Source organism: Magnolia sinica, chromosome 3 (genome assembly GCF_029962835.1).
Source record: "Magnolia sinica isolate HGM2019 chromosome 3, MsV1, whole genome shotgun sequence".
Taxonomy (NCBI): domain Eukaryota; kingdom Viridiplantae; phylum Streptophyta; class Magnoliopsida; order Magnoliales; family Magnoliaceae; genus Magnolia; species Magnolia sinica.
This window is the reverse complement of record NC_080575.1, coordinates 98,775,598-98,798,824: the sequence shown is the minus strand read 5'-3', so window position 1 is coordinate 98,798,824 and position 23,227 is coordinate 98,775,598. Positions and strand designations below refer to the sequence as shown.

General features: G+C 39.4%; 2 protein-coding genes across 2 annotated transcripts; one reads left to right on the top strand and one right to left on the bottom strand.

Annotated features, from left to right (window-relative positions):
- The first annotated feature begins 8,859 nt into the window (after positions 1–8,859).
- On the top strand, positions 8,860–16,966 carry LOC131240374 (malate dehydrogenase). The gene is made up of 7 exons (XM_058238557.1): positions 8,860–9,048; positions 11,193–11,351; positions 11,575–11,750; positions 11,897–12,174; positions 14,113–14,248; positions 14,349–14,460; positions 16,585–16,966. Exons 1-7 carry the CDS (start codon positions 9,006–9,008, stop codon positions 16,677–16,679), a joined length of 999 nt encoding a protein of 332 aa, XP_058094540.1. The 5' UTR covers positions 8,860–9,005; the 3' UTR covers positions 16,680–16,966.
- A 3,932-nt stretch (positions 16,967–20,898) lies between these two features.
- On the bottom strand, positions 20,899–23,001 carry LOC131240373 (transcription factor MYB4-like). Its single transcript, XM_058238555.1, has 3 exons — positions 22,718–23,001; positions 21,693–21,822; positions 20,899–21,454 (listed from the first exon to the last, which is right to left on the bottom strand). The coding sequence occupies exons 1-3, from the start codon at positions 22,848–22,850 to the stop codon at positions 20,923–20,925; spliced, it is 795 nt and encodes a 264-aa protein (XP_058094538.1). The 5' UTR covers positions 22,851–23,001; the 3' UTR covers positions 20,899–20,922.
- Positions 23,002–23,227: the final 226 nt, after the last annotated feature.

The window sequence follows — 23,227 nt, the reverse complement described above, 5'->3', positions numbered from 1 at the left end:
TGGTCATTTTCGGCGATTCCGTTTAGATTCACGGTCATTTCCATGCACTTCACGGTCAATTCCCTTCACTTCACGGTCATTTCCATGCATTTCACGGTCAATTCGCTTCACTTCACGGTCATTTCCATGCATTTCACGGTCATTTTCGGCGATTTCGTTTAGATTCACGGTCATTTCCATGCACTTCACGGTCAATTCCCTTCACTTCATGGTCATTTCCATGCATTTCACGGTCAATTTGCTTCACTTCACGGTCATTTCCATGCATTTCACGGTCATTTCTGCGCGATTCCGTGTTGATTCACGGTCATTTCCATGCACTTCACGGTCAATTCCCTTCACTTCACGGTCATTTCCATGCATTTCACGGTCATTTCCATGCATTTCACGGTCATTTCGCGCGAATCCGTTTAGATTCATGGTCATTTTCATGCACTTCACGGTCAATTCCCTTCACTTCACGGTCATTTCCATGCATTTCATGGTCAATTCGCTTCACTTCACGGTCATTTCCATGCATTTCACGGTCATTTCCGACGATTCCGTTTAGATTCATGGTCATTTCTAAGCACTTCACGGTCAATTCGCTTCACTTCATGGTCATTTCTACGCATTTCATGGTCAATTCGCTTCACTTCACGGTCATTTTCAACGATTCCGTTTAGATTCACGGTCATTTCCAAGTACTTCACGGTCAATTGCCTTCACTTCACGGTCATTTCCACACATTTCACGGTCAATTCGCTTCACTTCATGGTTATTTCCATGCATTTCACGGTCATTTTCGGCGATTCCGTTGTGATTTACGGTCATTTCCATGCACTTCACGGTCAATTGCCTTCACTTCACAGTCATTTCCACACATTTTACGGTCAATTCGCTTCAATACATGGTCATTTCCATGCATTTCACGGTCATTCCGGCGATTCCGTTTAGATTCACGGTCATTTCCATGCACTTCACGGAAATGTCTGTGAAATGCATAGAAATGACACTGAAGTGAAGCGAAATGACCGTGAAATGCATGGAAATGACTGTGAAGTGAAGGGAATTAACCGTGAATCTAAACGGAATCACTGGAAATAACCGTGAAATGCATGAAAATGACCGTGAAATGCGTGGAAATGACCGTGAAGTGAAGGGAATTGACCATGAAGTACATGGAAACGACCGTGAATATAAACGGAATCATCGGAAATGACCGTGAAATGCATGAAAATGACTGTGAAGTGAAGTGAATTGACTGTGAAATGCTTGGAAATGACCGTAAAGTCAAGGCAATTGACCGTGAAGTGCATGGAAATGACCATGAATCTAAACAGAATCGCCAGAAATAACCGTGAAATGCATGGAAATGACCGTGTTGTGAAGCGAAATGACTGTGAAATGCGTGGAAATGACCGTGAAGTGAAGGCAATTGATCGTGAAGTGCTTGGAAATGACCGTGAATCTAAACGGAATTGCCAAAAATGACTGTGAAATGCATGGAAAAGGCCGTGAAGTGAAGCGAATTGATCGTGAAATGCGTAGAAATGACCGTGAAGTTAAGGGAATTGACCGTGAAATGCATGAAATTGACCGTGAAGTGAAGGGGAATCGCTAGGATTAACCGTGTAATGCATGGAATTGATCGTGAAGTAAATGAAATTGACTGCAAACTGATTGAAATTATCCATGAAGTGAATGAAATGGATTTTCGACCATCGACCTGATGGAATATTGGAAAATAACAAGGTTAGTTGGCTAAAGTAGCTTCTCCTACCCCAAAATCATACGTGGTAAGTCAAGTAACTAATTTTGGTTTAGAAGATATTCTTGTTAAATGAATAAAGAAAGAAATGAAAAAAAGAGAGAAAAAAATTTTTATATGCTTATATATACATATTTATATAAAGATGTATTAGAGAAAATTGTAGGTAGAATAAAGTTCTCCATGTAAATATATATATATATATATATATATATATATATATATATATATATATATATATATATTTGCATAGACTTTTATGGACTATAGTTATGGCTACGGCTATAATCCGTAGCTATAAGTTTGATACATATCAAATACACTTCGATATATATGGAAAATTGCAGATTTTTTAGACAAACTCGCTAAACAATTCTAGACCGTGAAATGTATGGAAATGACCGTGAAGTGAAGCGAATTGACCATGAAACGCTGTTCATCCATTTTTGTGGATAATTTTATAATATGAGACCAAAAATGAGTAATATAAAATTCTCAAGTGGACCACACACTGGGGATTGAACGCCAACCATTAAAAACTTTTTGGGGCCACATAAATTTTGGATCAAGCCGAAATTTGTTTTTTCTCTTCATCCAGATCTATGTGACTTTATGAACATGTTAGATCTCAAATAAACATCATTTTTTGGCCCTAGGAAGGTTTCAATGGTGTGCGTCATTATCACCGCAGCTTCCTGTGGGTGTGGTCCACTTCAGCCTTGGATCTGCCTCATTTTTTGTCCTTTATCCTAATATCATCTGCAAAAACAGATGAACAGAATGGATAAAACCCATACATCATGATGGACCCCATGGAGCCCCCAGCTGGACCGATTTTCGTCCAGCAGGGGGCAGGACGCAGGCAACAGTGTTTCCGACAGGACATCGATGCTGGCTTGGCTCGGGCCTGTCGGGTACGCCCGATCAAATTTTGGACAGGGCTTGGGCCCTGGTCATTTTAACCAAACCCGGTGGAACAATCCATTCGGATGGGACTTCATAACATACGCACCCATCCTACAAATATTCAACTCCAATGCTTTGGTTAAACACGTATATCTTGCATGTAAACCGTTCATTTCATTCCTCTATATGTTTACTTTTGGTGATTGTGTGGCCCACTTGAGGAATGGATAGAACAGGAGCATTCACACGCCGAACAGGGGTTTGATTCATTTTCAGGCTAGGCTGAGCCAGGCCAAGTTTTCAACATCGCAGATAAGGTGTTATGCCAGTGCTGGGCTTGGGCTTGACCTTTAGTGTCAAGATAAGCCCAGCCAGACCAGACCCACCTGCCCAAACATGACCCCATTGCCGCCCGTAAATAAGCCCATGCGTGACATACTTAAGTCAATCATGACCGTCTAAATCATAGGGCCTATTCTAGATAGGCCAAATATATCAGAGTAATATATCAAATAGTGGGCCACTTCACATTTTCCACTTATTTCCATCACAACACCATACTATAATTAGTGAGATGTTTTTGCTATGCATGGGGCCAATTTCATTAGTTCTTTCTCCTATTCTATTGACATTTCACGTCAGTATATACTATCTAGCTCATCCTGCGAGTATCCCTGGCTTGTGATTAGTAGATAACGCTAACTCTAATTCACGTGAGTCTTTTTAAAAGAGAAAAGAAAGGCTGTTTGTTTCACATCCATGAAGTTTTTATGAGGTTTCACTTTCCCATGAAACAATGCCTCATTCACGATGATTTTTATAGTAGAATTCCTACTAGCATCCAAGGTGGCCGGGTCGTTTGCTCGTCCTTCTACCATAAGCTTATTCTAAAAATTAGTCGACTGCCACTAAAAAATTATTCCATCTCCTGCAAAAATTGTTCACCTGTTATTCATTTGAATTATGTTGTGTATGTCATCCAACCTACGTTCTAAGTGAGCCCCATCATGACAATGGAATGACCCAAAATGAGGCCTATCCAATTATCAGTTGGGCCACACCATAGAAAACAACTACCACCCAAAAACTTCCAAATTATGCGGGGCCTATGTGATGGTTGGATCAGCCGCTTTTGGGGTTTCTACGCTTTTATGGTGGAGTGACATTATTAGATAGGTTGGGTGCCACACACGCAACATGGTGTGTCCACATGCAACCCTTGTGGAACAAGCTTATTACACGAGGACTTGCTGAGGAATCAACTTGCATGTAAGATATCCAAGTGCATCTTTTCACCACTTCTTCTATGGAATGAGAAATATGATGCAGATTATTTAACTTGTTGAAGCGGCATGTAGAGGCTGTTTGCATTGAAGACTGTTTGCATTGAAGGCAAAGAATGATAAAATAAGTCATGTAATGATAATAAAGTTTTGTTATTTTGTAACTTAGCAACTCGCTTTTGGTAGATAGACTCTGTTTCAACACTAAGATCATGGGATTGAGTGCCCATGGGGTGTGGGGGTGTGTATGACTGTGTGTGTGGGTGTAGAAAAAAAAGGTCCGAATCTACATAAGCAAGGTTCCTTAAACCTCAACAATGTACGCATACACAAAGCTCTAAGATAATTACCAAAATCACTTATTCTTTATATAAGGAGCTTCTTTCATTGATAAAGCAACTAATAAAACTCATTCACATAGGTTTAACTAATCATAATTGGCCTTGAACTCTCTTAAACATTCAATCAATCAATATAAAACTCTTAATCTAACAACGAACCATAAATATAAACTCAATCCAAACCAATAAATGAAAAGCCACCACATGTCAGCACACTTGTATGAAAGATGGGAAGGAAACATACCTGCTGTAGAAAGAGATCACAAGTGCCTATCATCCAAATACACATATTCTGTGAAAAAGAGGAGACATTCAGAGTCGTATGCACAACTAGGACTCCAAAAGGCGGTCATCTCTCACGATACATGTGACCGACGAATGTAAGGTATGCATGAACCTTAGCGTGTAGAGGAAGTTTTGCCCAAAGTCTTGTTGTTGCTGGATTCTTTGTAGCCAACAAACATACATCATGACCTTCTTAAGAGTCTAACTCAAAAGGGAAACTCTTCTAAAAAATATCGAAGTTTTTTTAAGCGGTTGTAAAAAACTCAGAACGAACAATGAAAAGTTAACCGAAAATAAAAGCAAATTGTATGCAATGGCATAACAAAGACTTCAGATCTAAATAAGATACGCCCGCTATGCAGTCGGAAGACTCATGCACAAGTAAGTTCAAGGTCCTCACCAACACAAATCAATTAATACTTTCTTTTTTTTTTAGCTGTATGTTGTTTATCCATTTTGTCCTCCATAGACACATATTAGTTAGTTTCTTAGTTTAGTTTCATCTACTTTTGTTTAGCGCAATATTACAACAAGTCTAGAACCATTGGTTCTTAGCTTAGTTTCGCTACTGTCTAGCGAGTCGTTGTAATATGCTCATAAGTTAGCTTAAATATCCACAACTTAGCAGTTGGATTCCTAGATTATTGAATTCATACTTAGTATATCTTTGGTTACACATCTTGCTAACCTCACATCACGATCGTCTCACAACCGTCTAGTATTTTTTAGGCCCATTTTACTAGTGTAGACCATCATAAGCAATATCTTTTGCTTATTTTCCTTTTTTCTTTTTTTTTTTGTTTTGTTTTTTGATTTTTTGTTTTTTTTTTTGGTTTTTGTTTTTTTGTTTTGTTTTGTTTTGTTTTGTTTTGTTTTGGTTTTTTTTTTTTTGCAGTTTGTACTTCTTTGATACTCTAATCAATAAAATTTGGTTTTTGTTTTTTTGTTTTGTTTTGTTTTGTTTTGTTTTGTTTTTTTTTTTTTTTTGCAGTTTGTACTTCTTTGATACTCTAATCAATAAAATCTATCATTCAACCTTTATTTTTAATTTGTTTATCTTTCATTACTTTATTAAGAAATTCAATCTAAGCCATCACCATTGAAAGAAAAATCATTGGCTTCAAGGCAAAAATATCTTATTAAGGACTAACCCTCTCCTTCTTAAATCATCTGATCACTGTAATAATCAGTTGTTGAGTATTTAAGCCAATCTTCACTGATTTGGTCCTAATTTAGCTAATTCGACGCTTACGGCCGCAAGTGTTCAATTTGATTCGAGTTGAACATGACTTGGTATGCCCAACACCTAATTTAATTGCACATGTGCAATTGAAATCGATTCATTCGTTATACGTGTGGTTATGTGTCTGGATTAGAGGACAATAAAAGTATTCAAAATCAAAGCCTTACACCTATCTTTAGATTAGAAATTTCAATTAAAAACTAACTACAATAAATAGATTTAACGTGGGACCTCTGAGGCTATAATCCTATCTTGTAAAATTATATCATACCAAACCTAGAAATGGACCATAAGTAATTCATCATAATCTCCAACTACTTATCATAAACCACTGGTTTAATCGCACTCAATTGATCACATTTGATTCCATTTGTGCACACATACAAATCATAATGCTTCGATCATGACACACACTTATCAACATTTGAGATTAAATAGATTTTATCTTGAAAAATTTGATCGTTCACATCCCTTTAAAAATATCAAGATAATAATATATTTTTCAAAAATTAATTTAGAAACAAAATTGGATTATTGCAATTTATCCAATGCCTTAAATACGTTTCCTATGCAGACCTTGCCATGTAGCATACAGTAGTATGAATGTGTGATTTGATTCATACATTGTGAATGATCAAATATTCATCGTTTACACAAATATTCCATGGGATCCATCAATCAACTAATATATAGGCTTATACAATCTTAATGGGGTATAGGTACGAAGCTGACCGTGCCAATCTCAATGAGGACAGATATACACACATTTACATGCATTCATATCACTCATATGCATGTAAAATGGTTCATGCCATTCAAGAAGTAGATCAATCCTTTATTAGATGAATGTTGGCCACACACACACACACACACACACATATACAATGCCAAGCATGAAACTCATGCAAACTTTTTGAGAACTCATCGTATGTGATGTGATTTGCATGCGGTCCATGTGATGCGGCACCTCATGAAACCCCTAAGGCTCAACTTTTAATTTGATTCCAAACTTTGGTGGGCCATGGAAAAAGAAAACAGTTTTCTCCCTTGATTTGCATCTCTCTCTGTTATGGTCCACTAGAGTTTTAGATCAAGGTGAAAATTGGTAGCTCGGGGTTTCATGGGAGGATGCCGCATTACATGGACTGTTCCAATTAGACGCCTATGACACGTGTGCAAAGGTATGCATGTGCGCAGGTGAGCTCTCTCTCTCTCTCTCTCTCTCTCTCTCTCTCTCTCTCTCTCTCTCTCTCTCTCTCTATATATATATATATATATATATATATATATATCCAGCAATTATATGTAAATTATATCTGTATATGTAAATTCAAACCTTAGGAAATCTTGATATAAATCAATGAGTATATGTGTGCCAGTGCCAATTACAATTTGATATGCGGTGCAGAGTCTAACAACGTGCAGGTCCTCACTTTATACTCTGGTGGTAGACTCTCAGGAGTTTCAACACCTGATTGAGGATTCGAGTACCCATAGGTGGTGAAATTCCACTACAGCGTGGGTGTGTGGTGGTGTGCGTGCGTGTGTAAAAAAAATAAAAATAAAATAAAAATAAAACAAAGAAGGAAGAAGAAGAAGACGAGCAAATCCATGAAAAACCTAGAGAAGGCTTTATCTTGCACGTTGTTAGACTCTGGCGTGGGCTTCGTATGCGTAGGCTTTAACCATTCATGCTCAAATCGCCGTAAAAGCTTGGAACCGGCGCAGATATTAGTCGTTGATCGAATCGGCCGTTGACTTCAAAATGTACTCTAGCCAAAGCCGCTAAGCATGCTCTACAATTGTGTTGAGGGGTCATACGTGCAGGTGATCTAAGCCGTTCATTAGGGGACCCGTGCAGTCTTGGTTAAGATATCTGAGAAATCCACTATATAATAACCTGACCAAATCATTCCATTCGTGTTTAAGTTAGACATAAGAGTGGACCATTTGACGAGCCGACCTAATTACTTCATTTATATGTCCATGTGGATAGTTGGACCACATGATGGTCGGTGTGGATCTGGCACCTTTACTTCCATGTGGCCACAAGGTTATGCATGTACATGTCTGCCCTGTACGCTCGTGTGATCCTATCAGACCTCACACGCGGCTATAATCTCGCGCGGGATTGTGGTGGCCATGCCTGCGCCTTGCGCCTACGTGCACATGTGATCTGAGCCCTCCAATGGATAGGCTGCACTTCAAGGATGCCTTCATCATAAACGGCGGGAATCCAAATGCAACGGACGCGAGAATCTGAGCAGATTATTTCCATCCATACCGGAAACGGATTGGCTACTCCCCCTGACACCAGCCCCGGAGCTGGTGGTTGGTGCGCTGTGGTCCCCACTATGATGTATGTGTTTCATCCATTCCGTTCATCCATTTAAAAATATCATTTTATGTCTTTATCCGAAAAATGAGAGGGATATAAATCTCAAATGGATCACACCACAGGAAAAAAATAGTGATTGGATATCCATCATTTAAATCCTCCTAAGGCCTGATGTACTGTTTATTTGAAATCCAATCCGTTTATTAGGTCATAAAGATCCAGATGAAGGGATAAAACAAAGATCAACTTGATCCAATACTTTTATGGCCCCCAAAAAGTTTTTAACGGTCGAAGTTCATTCAACACTGTTTCCTGTAATGTGGTCCACTTGAGATTGGGATATACCTCATTTTTTGTGTATTACCATAAATTGATCTAAAAAAATAGATAGACGGAATGGATGAAACACATACATCATGATGGGCCCACACAGCACCGACCACCAGCTCCGGGGCTGGTGTTAGGGGGAGTAGCCAATCCGTTTCCATCCATACCTAACCAAGTACGACCTTTGTGGGATCAATGATCATGAATCTGTCGCATTAAAAATACAGGATCCTTTATTGGGATAGTGTTGGGTCCTACATTTTAACGGTTCTTATCAACCGAAAACGTTCCCATTTAAAAGAAATTGGTACTCCCGCAGCGCACCTTCCTTTATCTGCTGCTTTTTGAATTTAGAACAGCGTACCGTAGCCGCATATGCACCCTACGTATTATGCGCATTTTTAGGCCACTTGGTCTGATGACTCTGAAGAGAAGTATATAAACTTCGTTTTCATCGCCACTGACCTTTTCCTCCTCATTTCTTTTCCACAATCGACATTTCTGCTCCGTAATCTCAACTTCATCACCATCAATGGCGAAAGAGCCCGTTCGAGTTCTCGTCACAGGAGCCGCAGGTTCATTAAATCTCTCTTCTTTTCGGATCCGTTTCAGATCCCTTCACGTAGTCGCTTGAGACTACTACTACTAGAATTTACTTACCTTCCTTTTTTAAAATTATTTATTTATTTATTTATTTTTATACGGCTAATCGATTGATGATCCGACGGAATCAGGGTTTGAACAAAGCGATCCTATCTAAAAATGTACTCCTTTACACTACAATTGATTTTTAGATCAGAAAAGAGGTTTTCTTTTTCTTGACTTGAGTAAGGATTTGGCGAAATTCGCGTTTGAAGCATGTTATGTGGCAGGTTTTCTCATCTGGTCCTCTCAAAACTAGGGTTTTAAGAAGGGCTGGAATAGATAGCGGGAATCTGATGATTGCAAAGGATACTCTGTAGATCAAGTTCTTATTAATGCAATATGTCATCTTTTTGCTGTTTTCGTTGACTTAGTGAAAGATTTAGAGAAGTAAGCCTTTTAGATGGATTTTAACAGGCTCTCAAATTTGATTATGTGGAAATCTTTATGGGAATTGCGCATTAGAGTATATTTTTTACTTGATCTGTTCGAGTATTTGAAGATTTCCATATAGATCATGATGCGGATATTTTCATCTGGAGATCTAGACAGTGAAGGGTCTACTGTTATGTATGATTCTCATGTCTTAATCTTGTAGAGATCTATAATCTATCACCTCTTGTGGACTGAAGTTGTTCCTTGAGGCAGCTGATCCTGTCTCTCCTGAGGCATAGCAGGTTTTGTGCCTCCATATCATATCTGCACATGTGGTGTACATGGATGAGATCAGAACTGTTCATCCAATAGGTCCAATAGGTGAACGGCCCTTGGATAAAAAAAAAAGGGAAAAAAAAACCAAAACAGTTTCAATGAACCTAACCCTCCACTTTGTGCTATACAAATGGATGATAAAAGACAACAGTCCCGACTGCTCATATTCAGTAGCAAAAGGTCACTTGCTGGTTGGTTAGTGTAGCCAAATCAAGGCAATTTGGTTAGCGGTCAATCAATGACAGAGCAGGCAGATGCATGTTCCAGATTATCATACACAGGCGCCGCATGGAACATGGAGGCATGGAGGTTTTTAGCGTCTGCAGGGACTGGATCTCTTCCCTTCAAAAATCTAGGCAACCTTTCTGATGCAATCAAATGGCCACGCAATCCGAATGATCGAGATTTGAAGAAAAGGCTTACATCTCATGTGTGCACACTCAACACGTGTGCACAAGAAAAATTCCCACTTTCCTCTTTTAGCCCATCTCTACTTTCCTTTTCTTTCAAATATCTACATCAGGAAATTTTCATTTTCTTTCCTATCTTTATATTAGGCAAGGACTAATTTTAGATTTTTCTTATTTAGGTATTTTCTTAATTGCAGAGCTTTTTTATTTAGGTAGTTCCTATTTTCTCAAATATTGGTTAGCTAGGAATTCTATGTTTAGATTCCATAACTTTTATTGCAGATTGTAAGGACTGATTATAAATATGGCCTATGGAATAAGACAAGTTGAATGAAATTCTCTTATTTTCCATAACGCAATCTCTTTCTTCTCTTATTGATCTATTTGCTTCCCCTTTTGGGGTTTAAATTACTTTCTTTATGTACTTTTTTAGTGCCTTCATCTTTTAGTTGGATAGAATAGATGTCATTGTTACTGATAGTTAGCAGAAATCTCAAAATGAAAAGGGAAGGGAACTAAAGAAGTCTTTATGTAATCAAGACAACTGATTTCTACAAATGTGCTTCATGACCCAAAATTATTTAATGAATTGGTCCATACAAGATTTACTAAATGCATGTGGTGATGGACCAATTAATTAAATGATTTTGGATCACGTGTTGTGTTTGTAGAAATCAGCTGTCTTGATTGCATGTAAAGGAATATGGTGGTTTGATTTTCATAAAAATAACAGTCTTAAGATCACCTTCATTCCCTCTTTATTGTCGTCTGAAGCTGATCAAAAGGATCACATGATTCAAAGTGAACTAGCATTACAAATTTAGAATTTAGAGCATAAGGTTAAACTTGCCTCCTAACAAGTTGCAAAGGGTGGTTTTATGTGTATCTGTTTTTTTGTGAATATTTTATTTTATTTTTATTTTTTTTATTTTATAGCAAAGTTGGTTGATTTGCAGGACAAATAGGGTATGCTCTTGTCCCTATGATTGCTAGAGGAGTGATGTTGGGTCCCGACCAGCCTGTAATTTTGCACATGCTTGATATTCCACCTGCTGCGGAGTCCTTGAATGGGGTGAAAATGGAGTTGGTTGATGCTGCATTTCCTCTTCTTAAAGGTACCATCTCTAATCCTTCCATATTATTTTATGCCCTGTTACTCAAAAATTATTCTAGTGCCACATTCAGTATCTCTATTCCATTACAACTTTAGCAATAAAATGGGATCTCTCTCTCTCTCAAGGAAGAAGAAAGATGTTGCATATCTTAAAAAAAGAGATGTTGCTGGTGTTGTTGCAGCTACCAATTTAGCAATATTTTTGTTTTATTATGATGTTGCAGGTGTTGTTGCTACTACTGATGTTGTTGAGGCATGCACTGATGTCAATATTGCTGTCATGGTTGGTGGGTTCCCAAGGAAGGAAGGAATGGAAAGAAAAGATGTGATGACAAAAAATGTCTCCATCTACAAGTCTCAAGCCTCTGCTTTAGAGAAGCATGCAGCTGCAAATTGCAAGGTGAAAACACCACTTGTGTTTGCAAACTTCACACAACCTGTTCATTTTACCTACCTCAAGTCATTAGAAAGCAGCAAATCCATGCTCCTAATCCTATTACTACTGCCCTGCTGTTTGCCAACATTTCTGTTTGCTGTTCGTTGCAGGTGCTGGTTGTTGCTAATCCAGCGAACACCAATGCATTGATCCTCAAAGAGTTTGCTCCATCCATCCCTGAGAAAAACATAACATGCTTGACACGACTGGATCACAACAGGGCTCTAGGTCAGATATCAGAGAGGCTGAACATTCAAGTCAGTGACGTTAAGAATGTTATAATATGGGGAAATCATTCCTCGAGTCAGTATCCTGATGTCAACCATGCAACTGTTAAAATACAAGGTGGGGAAAAGCCTGTTAAGGAGCTTATTGCCGACGATGAATGGTATGAATGTCATCTGGATGTTATTTTAAAGTGCTACATACTTTTTGAGATCCTATATGTATTTGAAAGTCCAAAAAAACTAGAGTTTGACCCAGCTGAGTTGACTCAACTTGTTCACTTTCATCAAGACTCATCGGTCATCTCAATTGGGCTTGCCTACAAAAAAAAAGACAAAACTCCTAAAATCTGGACTCGACTCGCTAGAACTCTTCAATATTAATATTTTTTAAATAATGAATATCACCGAGTCTTGTTATTCAAGATTTGAAAGAAACTCGACTGAGTTATTTGACACGAATCTACAGACTTTTGAGTTTAAGTTGAGTCATCGAGTTTTAAGAATGGATCTTATACAATAGTTGACCTAAAAATATCTACAACACTATTGGATTTCGATATTGGACAAGTGGGGCCGATGATCCTCGATCCAAACTAAGACAATGGGCCTTAATGTGGTCTACGGATGGCCTATGCTTTGAAAATCTCTCAATTGTGAGAATCCTAGTCCTTTGATTGGTCACCAGCAAAGAGATGATCAAGAAAGAAACTATAGTGGCCCACATTCAGCTGAAAATTGTAAAGATTCGATAACCATAATCTTCTAATCTGTGAGATCTTTAGTAGAGGTGGGCACCGGATGACTCGAGCTGGCTAACTCGACTCATCCGACTCGACCCGAACCGAATGGGTGAATCGGTCCAAACCGAGTAGGCTTCACTCAATCCGAACTCAAACTGAGTCAAGTTACCTAGTAACTCGACCCGAAACTCGATCAGGTTAGACCCGACTCGATTTGAAACCCGACCCTCTAACCCTACCCGCCGCACCTTACCCCGACCCGATCCCAAAATCTCTCTCCCTCCCTCATCCTCCTCATCTTCCAAGCCCAACCTCTCTCTCTCTCTCTCTCTCTCTCTCTCTCTCTCTCTCCCATCCTCCTCATCTTCCAAGCCCGGCAACCACCCACCACCAACACCCTCCTCCTCCTCCTCCCCCCCCCCTCCTCCAAAAGCGGCCTCTTCTGATGCTGCCACGCTGTTCCAGAGCTCTCCATTGCTATGTGTCAGTGGCATTCTGCCATTCGCCATTGACGTGCGTCCTAACAGCACCTCAGTTGTGCCATCCTCCTGCTCGCCATTGCTGTGCGTCCTAACAACACCTCAGTTGCACCATCCTCCTGCTTCCAACCCCCCCCCCCCCACACACACACACACACACACACACGAGTCTCCACTGACTCCCACATATTTTACCATTTTCTGCCTTTCTTTTCCTAAAAGACTCCCACGTATTTTACCATTTCCTGCCTTTCTTTTCCTTAAAAAATATTTAATGTTTTCTTTTTGTTGTCATAGATCCTGATGGATTTGGGGAATTGTGTTTTTTCTCTCTTCCTAAAGAACAACATAAGAAAAAAAAAGTCATGAAAACTAGAACCATAGAGAAATCGCTTTCTGCTTCCTGTGTCTATTTTGCTCCTTTTATTATTATTATTATTATTATTATTTTTAATTTTAATTTTTTTAAATAATGATGTGTTGCTTGGAGAGTGGCTTTTTCTTGGATTGAAATGGGTCAGATCGACTTGGTGCCATCTCGACCCGACTCGGTACTTCTGATTGGATCGGACTCGGTCCGGATCAATCTAGGCCAGACCGGACTCGGATTGAGTCAGGCATGATGGACTCGGTATCGAGTCAGATTGAGTTCGGGTTCAGGCCTATTTCAAAACCGGATCGAGTTGAGTCAGCCCTAGCTCGGTCCGACTCGACTCGATGTGCAGCTCTAATCTTTAGTGCTTGGGGCCTCTGTAGTGGGTTGCATAATAAGATTGTTGGACCATGGGCCCACTACTCAGGTGTACTGTAGAGATATTCCCAGGTCAAGCATTACATAGTACCTCTAGTTCAGTGAAATGTCATGTACTTGCTTTTGAAGGCTGAAAGGGGAATTCATCACCATTGTCCAACAACGAGGTGCTGCAATCATCAAAGCGCGAAAGCTCTCAAGTGCGTTATCTGCTGCTAGTGCTGCTTGTGATCACATACGCGACTGGGTGCTTGGAACACCAGAGGTAAGTAAATAATTACCGTTATACAGCTGTTTATAATGCAAATTCGTTTACCTATCTTTTAAAGTGAGTCTCTATGACTATCTTTCCTTTGGAATTTTAGGGTACTTGGGTTTCCATGGGGGTATACTCTGATGGATCTTACAATGTACCGGCTGGGCTCATCTATTCTTTCCCAGTTACTTGCTGCAATGGGGAATGGACTATTGTACAAGGTAAGAGTGATGACCTGGAAATAGCTTTATGGCATATTCTTCTTCTTTGTAAAACATAAATGTAGAAAAAAAAAGTCAAGTTGCTAGTGTTTATTGTTTTTCCTTTACTACCATGTCCCCCTCCCTCCCTCTCCCCCTCCTCCAAAATAGCTTATAAATGTAGGAAAAAATCAAGTTGTTAGTGTTTATTGTTTCTTCTTTACTATCATGTTCCTCTTTATTTCTCTGAAATAGCTTATAAATGTAGGAAAAAGTCCCCCCCCCCACCCACACACACACTGTGTGTGTGTGTTCGATATGAGATGATCTCAGAAAGAATTTTGATATTGAGACCTGGACTGATGTAGATACTGGGACCGACATTAATAAAAATACTAAGACTGGGACTAATGATTATCAAATAATTGATAAGGAAAATCTTTTTTATCTCACGATTCATCATGAAATCAAACACATCCAATGGGAATGAATGAAGAAATGCTATTGAATCTAGAAGGCCAGTTCTTCTTGGAATTTGTGCTACTTGAAGATGCACATAAGATTAAACTGTGGATCATGCCAATCAAATTACTTATTTTCAATTTTAATGGAAATGGAAACATAAGTGAAAATAAAAACATCAACGGAAATAAAAAGGATCTTTGTTTGTCATCTAATAAAAAAATAATAATCTTGAATTAGAGAATCAAAATCAAGAAGAAAAAGAACAGCTGGGCCAAAGTTACTTAGATCAGATCCATGAAACTGGCAAAAAGATCTTGAAAAAGATTCCATGGAATTAGAGATTAAAAAACGCAGAAAGAAAAGACAACCCAAGAGCAATAAGGGGTCTGTTTGGTTCCATGTGACTACTAGTAAAATAAGGTAAATAAGTAATAATTATTTACTTTACTATTTCCTCTAGCAAGATTTGATAGGCAAAGGGTCACTCGATTTGCGTGACATCCTTACCATGTCTACATGGCAAAACTTTGTGGGCCCCACCATGTTGTATATGCTTTATCCATTATGTCCATTGATTTTGCTAGATCATTTTAGGACATGTGCCAAAAAAATGGTGCAAATCCAAGATGGACCACACCAAAGGAAGCAATGGGAATAATGATACTGTTTTCTATGGTGTGGTTTACTTGAGCGTTAGATCTGCCTCATTTTTGGGTCCATGCCCTAAAATGATATGAGGAAATGAATGGATGGCGTAGATATAGCGGATACATCATTGTGGGGCCTGCAAAGTTTTCACTTTTACGAGGTTGCGTTTTACACAAATTTCAAAATGAATTTCCACCAATATTTCAAACAGGTGCCCCTGTTCATCATTATGCTTTTACCATAGTTTGCTAGTATTTACACCAAAACAAACAGGCCTTAAGGAAGCAGAACTAGGTTTCTTCTTGAAATGGTATTTGTTTTTCAATTGATATGAGATGATCCTTTGAATCAAAGAATGATCAATAATATCAAGGTATATTGTCTCCTGTTTAGGCTAATAAATCCAAGGGAAATTGCTATATCCTCTATTCAAAGAGGAGATATGTGCCTGGTTGTAATGCTGATTCAGAAGGATCTAACTCTTACAGAATTGATAAAAAAGGGCCTATTGATATCGAATCGGTTCGTCTGTCTATAAAATGGGATGGACAATTGATTATGTATCAAACCATCGGTATTTCATTGGTCCATAAGAACAAGTTCCAAACTAATTGAATATGCCGGAGGAAAAAAAATGTTGATGAGAATTATTTCCATAGATCCATTGCACAACATGGAAAGGTACTTGTGAATGGAGATGAAAATAATTATGCTTTGCTATTTCCTGAAAATATTCCATCTCCTAGCCGTCGTAGAGAATTGAGAATTCTAATTTGTTTGGACTCTCTCTCTCTCTCTCTCTCTCTCTCTCTCTCTCATATCATATTGTTCCATCAATTTTATTGAATTACAAAGTAGAAAAGATTAAAACTGCCTATGCAAATGAATGTACTACAACAGATCCAGTGAGTTGCCATCATGCTCCATCAAGCTGTAAACTGGTGTTCTTGTACTTGACATTTCCAACTTCAGTGAGGAGCAGAAATTCTGACTAAAATGGCTGACTGTCACATGCCTTTTTCTTCCATGCAGGACTTCCAATTGATGAGTTTTCGAGGAAGAAACTGGATGCAACGGCAGATGAACTGACCGAAGAAAAGGCTCTGGCATATTCTTGTCTCTCTTAAACCTCCCTTGCTTTTTGAGTGGTAAGATTCTGAGTTTCTATATGTGAGTACCAGCTATGGTTTTTGAACAATAAAGCGATCAGCTTCTGTAGGAACTTTTGATGGAGAAGTCACTTCTTCCCTATTGTTGTTTTGTGCCATTCTCATGTAGTGATTTGAGTTTTGGAACTTCAAGAATATGATGTCCCTTTTGGTCTGTTCAGATCCTACCTGCATAATTAGATGCCGTTCTGATTCGACTTTGATCCTCTATTTTAATCAAAAAGTCCTCATCCTATTTTCTCCAACCCCTCATTGATCTAAAACTACTGTGGTTTGTTCCTGTTTGTTTATTGGGGGCAAGAGTCCTCGACTTGCTACAGGTGTTTATGACTTGTTTCTCTCTTCTCCAACACTGTTGGCTGAATATCTTTTGCTTGTCGGCCCTGCTGGGCCTGAGACAGATCTTCAGCTCATGGGTTTAGCTGGACCTGGACAGCTGACCCTTGGTTGGTAATACCAGTCAGGCTTGTATGCATACTAATTCCAGATGTTCCCATCTTCGAATGCCAAACAACTCACTGCATGTGCCAACATTGCTCGTGTGTATGTTAGCACTCACTGTGTCGTATCCTAGAAATAAGGTTGGCCCTCTCATTATGCGTGCAATGCATGCATGCTGGATGTTCACCATTGGTTATCATTTTTCTATCATACATATCTTGATACATGTGTGGCCCAGCTGATGGAGTGGTCTGGCTTTTTGGGCCAAGGAATAGTCACTGTGGTCGCTCACGAGTGCATCCATCTACTTTTTAGCATGTGTATATATGTTTATAGAAGGATTGTATCCAAATAAAATGCACGCACATCTTTGGCTGTTGTTCTTCTATTGGTAAGGCCCATGGTTTATTGATTGAAAAAGTTGATATGAGACCCACCATGTGTGGATCTTTGACCCAAAAATTTCCAAGATGGAAAGATCTTAGCCACCCATTCTCGGGTCATTTTTTTTAAAAAGTTGAAGATGGACTTTTGTTATTTTGCTTCTGATTCTATTCATAGGCAGTCTTACGAGGGGTTTGGATGGTCGTTAAATATATAGGTTTGGATAGTCCTGTTGAGGGGCTTTTTTAGAGAATGTTCCAACTGCAAGGCCATCAGATGACAATCATGATCACCAAATCATGGGCCGCATATGTATAAAGTGAAATGAACCGGTGATGCTATACAAATCCTCACTTCACTCAGGGCGAGGACCATATAGCTCATTTTTGCAACCCATATCATATGATTCTACCAAACGTTACACATGGTCAGACATGATCAACCTTTAGCTGCTGCTTATTTTTTTTACCTCGTCTCTTTCTTGCTTATTTTCATTTACCCTCTTTGTACAGCCCATGTTCAAAGCTCAATGCAAGAACAGCGTTCAAGGCTAGACAAGACTGGCGGCATCCATCTCCGGCATCCTTCTGTTCTCCCTGCCCCAGAACCCATTTCAACTCGTATAGGATGGGAATAAAAAAGCCTTTTCTTTTTAATCGGCATCATAACCCTATAATATCATAAATCTCCTCCTATCTTTCCAACAAATTCCAAAACAACGTGCCCTAAGGTCACGGGGCCCAATGAAAATGTACGGCATGCATGCATTGGATGGGGAGCCTGCAAATCACTATGGAGATTTCCGGGCAATTTTACCCTTTTCATCACGTGCCATAAAAAACAAAAGCGGCAGCTAGAGCTTTATCCTAACTGAGGGCCTATTCATAGTTTTAGTGGATTCATGCAACACGGGTTGCAAAAATGAGGAACTCTGGTGTCTGTGAGTGGCTTTTCAAGTCCCCTGTCAAATCACAGGGCTCAACCCTTAACAGGCGATGGAAACTATCAAGTTGGAGTACAATGTGCAGAGGGAATTATTTCTGGTGGAGAGCTGAAATGTGTACAGATCCGAAAAAACACCAATGGCGAAAGCAGTGTGTTGAGCTGACACCAACACTGAAACGTGAAAGCTAGAGGAGTGAATGGAATTATGAGTATTTGTACAGTGTTTCTATATTGTTTTAGCTTATACATTTGGGGTCCAACCTTTGGTAACCATGGCTATTCCAGGGAAATCTCCAAACTGATTTGTGGGCCTCCCCATCTGATGCGCGCATGCCGCGTATTCTCATTTTGCCATGTCAAGTTGAAGGCAATTCACGTGCCAGGAGAATGGGAAAGGGGAAAGCATCCAGCCCTTGAGAATAACAGCCATTTTTTTACGGAACCATTGCGCCGCATTCTCCGTACATAATGGCTTATACTTTTAAAATAATAGGCATTATTTAATGGGGATTTTTAAATTACATAATACAATGAAGAGTGACTGGTACCTTATGACATTGTTAAAGTGTCATTGCGTTTTCTAGACCTTGCTTTACAAGAAATATTTTTGTTGAACCTTTTGCACCCTTGTACCTTTGTCACCAAGAATATCCACGGAAGCTTTCCACATGAATGACACTTGAAGTATTCGAATTTCTTTTACAATATTCCACTTCCATATACAACCCGTTTAAGGAATTTTGGCGTAACAAGTGTATTTTACAGGTGGGTGGAGTTGTATGTGAACGCTTGTATGCATGTGCATATGCATAGTTTGATAGGCCCATATTACCTCGGGGTGTCCGACTTCATCACCAACTGTTATAGCATATGAAGGTCTATTCCACATTTTCTCAAGATCAAACAGTCCGTAATCAAGATCTTGCTCTAGATAGTCTCCACACCGTAGATGTAGATGCTTGTGGCTTAAACAATTGATCCAACGGCCAAAGACCCATTTCTTTTATCATCCAGTGGGGTGCCTTTCAAGCCTTCGCACAAAGAGGTATTTGGGCTTTGAACGTTACTAATTATATGAAATGGGATGAATTGTTATAATCTGCGCTGATGAAGGGAAGATGGTGCCATAAGGCTGGATATTGGCGGTGTGATTATTGTTTTTTGTGGACGAGCAGAGAGAAGAGGGGTTCTTAGTTTCCTTGCAGCTGGTCACGATCAGCTCGTAGCCATATGCAGGCTCAAATACTAGGATTTCTTATGGCTCCTTGAGATGGAGATTCGGCTTTCAAACAGGCTAAGGAATGTTGACGTAGTCATCATCTAAACCTTGCTCTAATTATTTGGAATTTGCTATATGCATCTTGTTCAACCGTTTTAATCTTATTAAGGGTCACACCTTCACTTAGACCATAGGTTATTAAGTCTTTTCTTAGTTTACTACTTTCACGTCTTTTTTGAGATTTTCCCTTGCCTTTTTAGAGCCTTTAACTGGTATCAACTGAATCCTAACCCAACGAGGTCTTGGTTTCGTTCTATATGACCATTATACATTTCCACATGTTATAAACCTAAGGATGATAGAGCAAATTTGGTTAGAGAAATCTCTCTATGGAATCTTGCTGATGCTGTTATTGGATGGAGACCTTATGTAGTTCAACGGTGTATTGAACACACCAAACATAGAAGGAGACCTCATGGGCCATCACATCCGAACTGGTATTCTGCATGTTGAACAGATAATTATAGAATCTGAGAACCCGCCTGCGGTTTGGGCGAATGGCTAGCATCATAGGTTTGCTCTCTGTAGATGCGAGTTCTATTTCTCTCCACAATGCACAAACTCCACCCTCTCGTCATAAAATAATAGTAATAATAAATCTGAGTATCTGATCACTTAATGCAAAAGGCAGATTTGAATCCAACAAATAAGATAGACATGAAGGATAATGATTTCTTCAAGTGAAATGTGGTTAGAGTTACAGCTGACTAATGTTACTGAGAAATGCCTCTGACTAATGTATCGATCCCTAGCGGGGGTGGCTAACAGTGAAGTGTGTGTGAACTGACAGTGGGGTGTACTAACAAGCTAACAAAAAAAAAAAAAAACACTGGTCTCAGCTTGCATTTGCTAGCCTTCCCAAAGCCACACCGATACCACTATCATACAAAAGTAATCTCACTTTCTTTCAAGTCTCTGGATAATTCTACCCCTTACATTCTTGCCCTGTTTCCTAACGGTCAAAAACTCGAAATGGGTCTCTCTCTCCTGCATGAAAGATCAAGATCAACGGTCTTGATCATTGAATTTGTGTACAGTAGTGGAGGTAACCCGGTCACCAGGATTAGATGGCTCTCTGCTTCTTCTCTTTCTTGTTATGTTTCCACCTCGTTCATAAAACTATATAAATTCGGAAAATCTGTGAAGCTGCTATTAGAATTCTGGAAATTCTGTGAATTCGGCTGCATCAACATAGAGGTTGAACCAAAAGTCCATTCCGTCTTCCTTGGGTAGATCAGTTTCAAGGGAAGCTGGAGGGAATGGAAACTGAAGTCGTGGGTCCTCTGCTGCTGCTGCTGGAAAATACTCCGACATGCCAGTGTTTTCTGCCGAGAGCACTTCCGACCATAGATTCTCATCGGCATCTGCAACGCCCTCGCCCTCGACAGCCATGCTAAGGTTTTCGCCAGTGACTAAGGAGGAATCGGTCACTGAAGAGAAATCACTAGAGGATGACTGTGGGGATACGGAAGTGATGCTGGGACATTCCAATCTCTGATGGGTCGGAAAATTCACGGGTTTCAAGTCTCTTTCTATGTCTGCATTGCATTTTGATGTTTCCAACGACTGTTTTACAGGTTTAGTCTCCCCATTTCGGTCCAGACGTTTCTTCAAGTGGGTGTGCCAGACGTTTTTTATTTCATTATCTGTCCGTCCTGGAAGCCGAGCTGCAATTGCTGACCATCTGGAATCAAGTGAAGAACATGTAAGAATTCACGGTAATTTACTCCTAATCTTGTCTAAGAGGTTTGTTGATCTTAACGAAGATTAAGGGCACCTTGGTTGCAAGAAATATCAAGAAATTTCATGATATTTGGTGCCACCAAACGAAAATTCTAGTAGATATAAAGACGCCCTTCAATTGATGATTTTGGTGGAAAATGACAAAAGAAAAGGGGAATCGTATCTGAACCGATCTGTACCTATTACCAAGCAATTCATGTAATCTGTAAATTGTTTCTTCTTCTTCTCTGCTGAAGTTCCCTCTTTTGATGTCTGGTCTTAAGTAATTCGTCCATCGGAGTCTGCAGCTCTTCCCACACCTTAACAAACCTGGAAATCATAAGCAAGCAATAATATTAGAATCTTGTTTTTTTTTTTCTTAATCCCAAAGATTGTGCGAAATTAGTTTAATGACTTAATTAGTTCATGAAACTTATTTTTATTTTCACAGGGGCAACAAAAGAGGCTTTTGAGAAGATCTAAAGATACCATATTCATGGAGAATTTGAAGAAGAGATCCTTGAACTTGTTAATAAGAACATAAGAACCATCTTTTATTTTGAAAATCACCTTGATTTTCATTGAAAGTTTATCGCCAAAGAGAATCTCAGACTCCATATGAATTAGTGAAGTTACATGAAAACATACAAACCATCTTTTATTTTCTAAATCACCCTTCATTTCATTGCAAATTCACCACAAAAGAATCACAGAATGGATAAATATGTAACAAATGAGGAACAGGGGGTTTTCCCTTCTGCGTGTCAGACACATGACAGGAGGTCCAGTGGATCCAGACCACCCATCTTATGTCCTTGCCTTGAAAAATCAAACCAAACATATGATCCTGTCCATACAAATGGTCTCCTTCAAATTGAAGGCTAAGATGAAAATGGCTTCAACAGGAGAAACCAATGATTAGGACTGTCCAGTTGGTATGATTTTCAACCAAGGACCATCTACAGATCCAGACCACTCTGTAGAGGGATTGGATTCACCTCCCCAACTGCCACGAGTCTGGATCGGACACAAACAATAAGAATCGGCCTTGATGACTGATACCCAAATGAAGATTGCTTCATTGCATCATCCCCACATAAACAAGACTAAGCTATTCACTAGTCCTACTACATGGGTCATTTTCTCCAGTATCAATCAAAGCATCAAAGAAGTCATTCTAGATCTAGACTCGTAGAAAGAAACCCATTTCAGAATTCGAATTTACCAGCTTGTTTCGGAAGCGCCCTCCAATTCCCATGGCCATGCCTTTGAATGTAGGTTACCAATATCTGGTCCTCTTCTGCTGTCCATGGCCCCTTCTTCAATCCCATCTTCTCACAACAAGGTGCTCTCACCATCTTTCCAATATCTGGATAAAAAACAGAGTCCTTCAAGTTCAAGACTCCTGCATCACATGCCAGTGGTATTTATATGCTAGAAACCCATATGAAAACGTGCGACATCGAGTCCAAGAAAGCATCCAATTTGAAAAAGGATGCCCGCAATTTCTCGGAAAGGAGGAGTCTCTTGGAGGTAGCGCCTATTAGATTTTTCTAAGTGCTTGTTTAGCACTAAGAGATAGGACTCACAGATTTCATTCAGTGTCTTCTACCATTAAAGAAAGTGGGCCAATGCAAGGAGAAAGATAAACAATATGACAGCAGCAATAGCATACTGAGTAAACTCTGTGGGGTCCACCGTGATGTATGTGTCTTATCCATGCCGTTCATCAGTT

Bases quoted from the DNA above. Each gene is read 5' to 3' on its own strand.
- LOC131240374 (XM_058238557.1), top strand. From the start codon at position 9,006: ATGGCGAAAGAGCCCGTTCGAGTTCTCGTCACAGGAGCCGCAG. The intron at 9,049-11,192 runs GTTCATTAAATC...GTTGATTTGCAG, and splicing joins TCTCGTCACAGGAGCCGCAG to GACAAATAGGGTATGCTCTT. The intron at 11,751-11,896 runs GTGAAAACACCA...TGTTCGTTGCAG, and splicing joins ATGCAGCTGCAAATTGCAAG to GTGCTGGTTGTTGCTAATCC.
- LOC131240373 (XM_058238555.1), bottom strand. From the start codon at position 22,850: ATGGTGAGAGCACCTTGTTGTGAGAAGATGGGATTGAAGAAGGGGCCA. The intron at 21,823-22,717 runs GTAAATTCGAAT...TATGATTTCCAG, and splicing joins GGCGCTTCCGAAACAAGCTG to GTTTGTTAAGGTGTGGGAAG. The intron at 21,455-21,692 runs GTACAGATCGGT...ACTTGATTCCAG, and splicing joins CATGAATTGCTTGGTAATAG to ATGGTCAGCAATTGCAGCTC.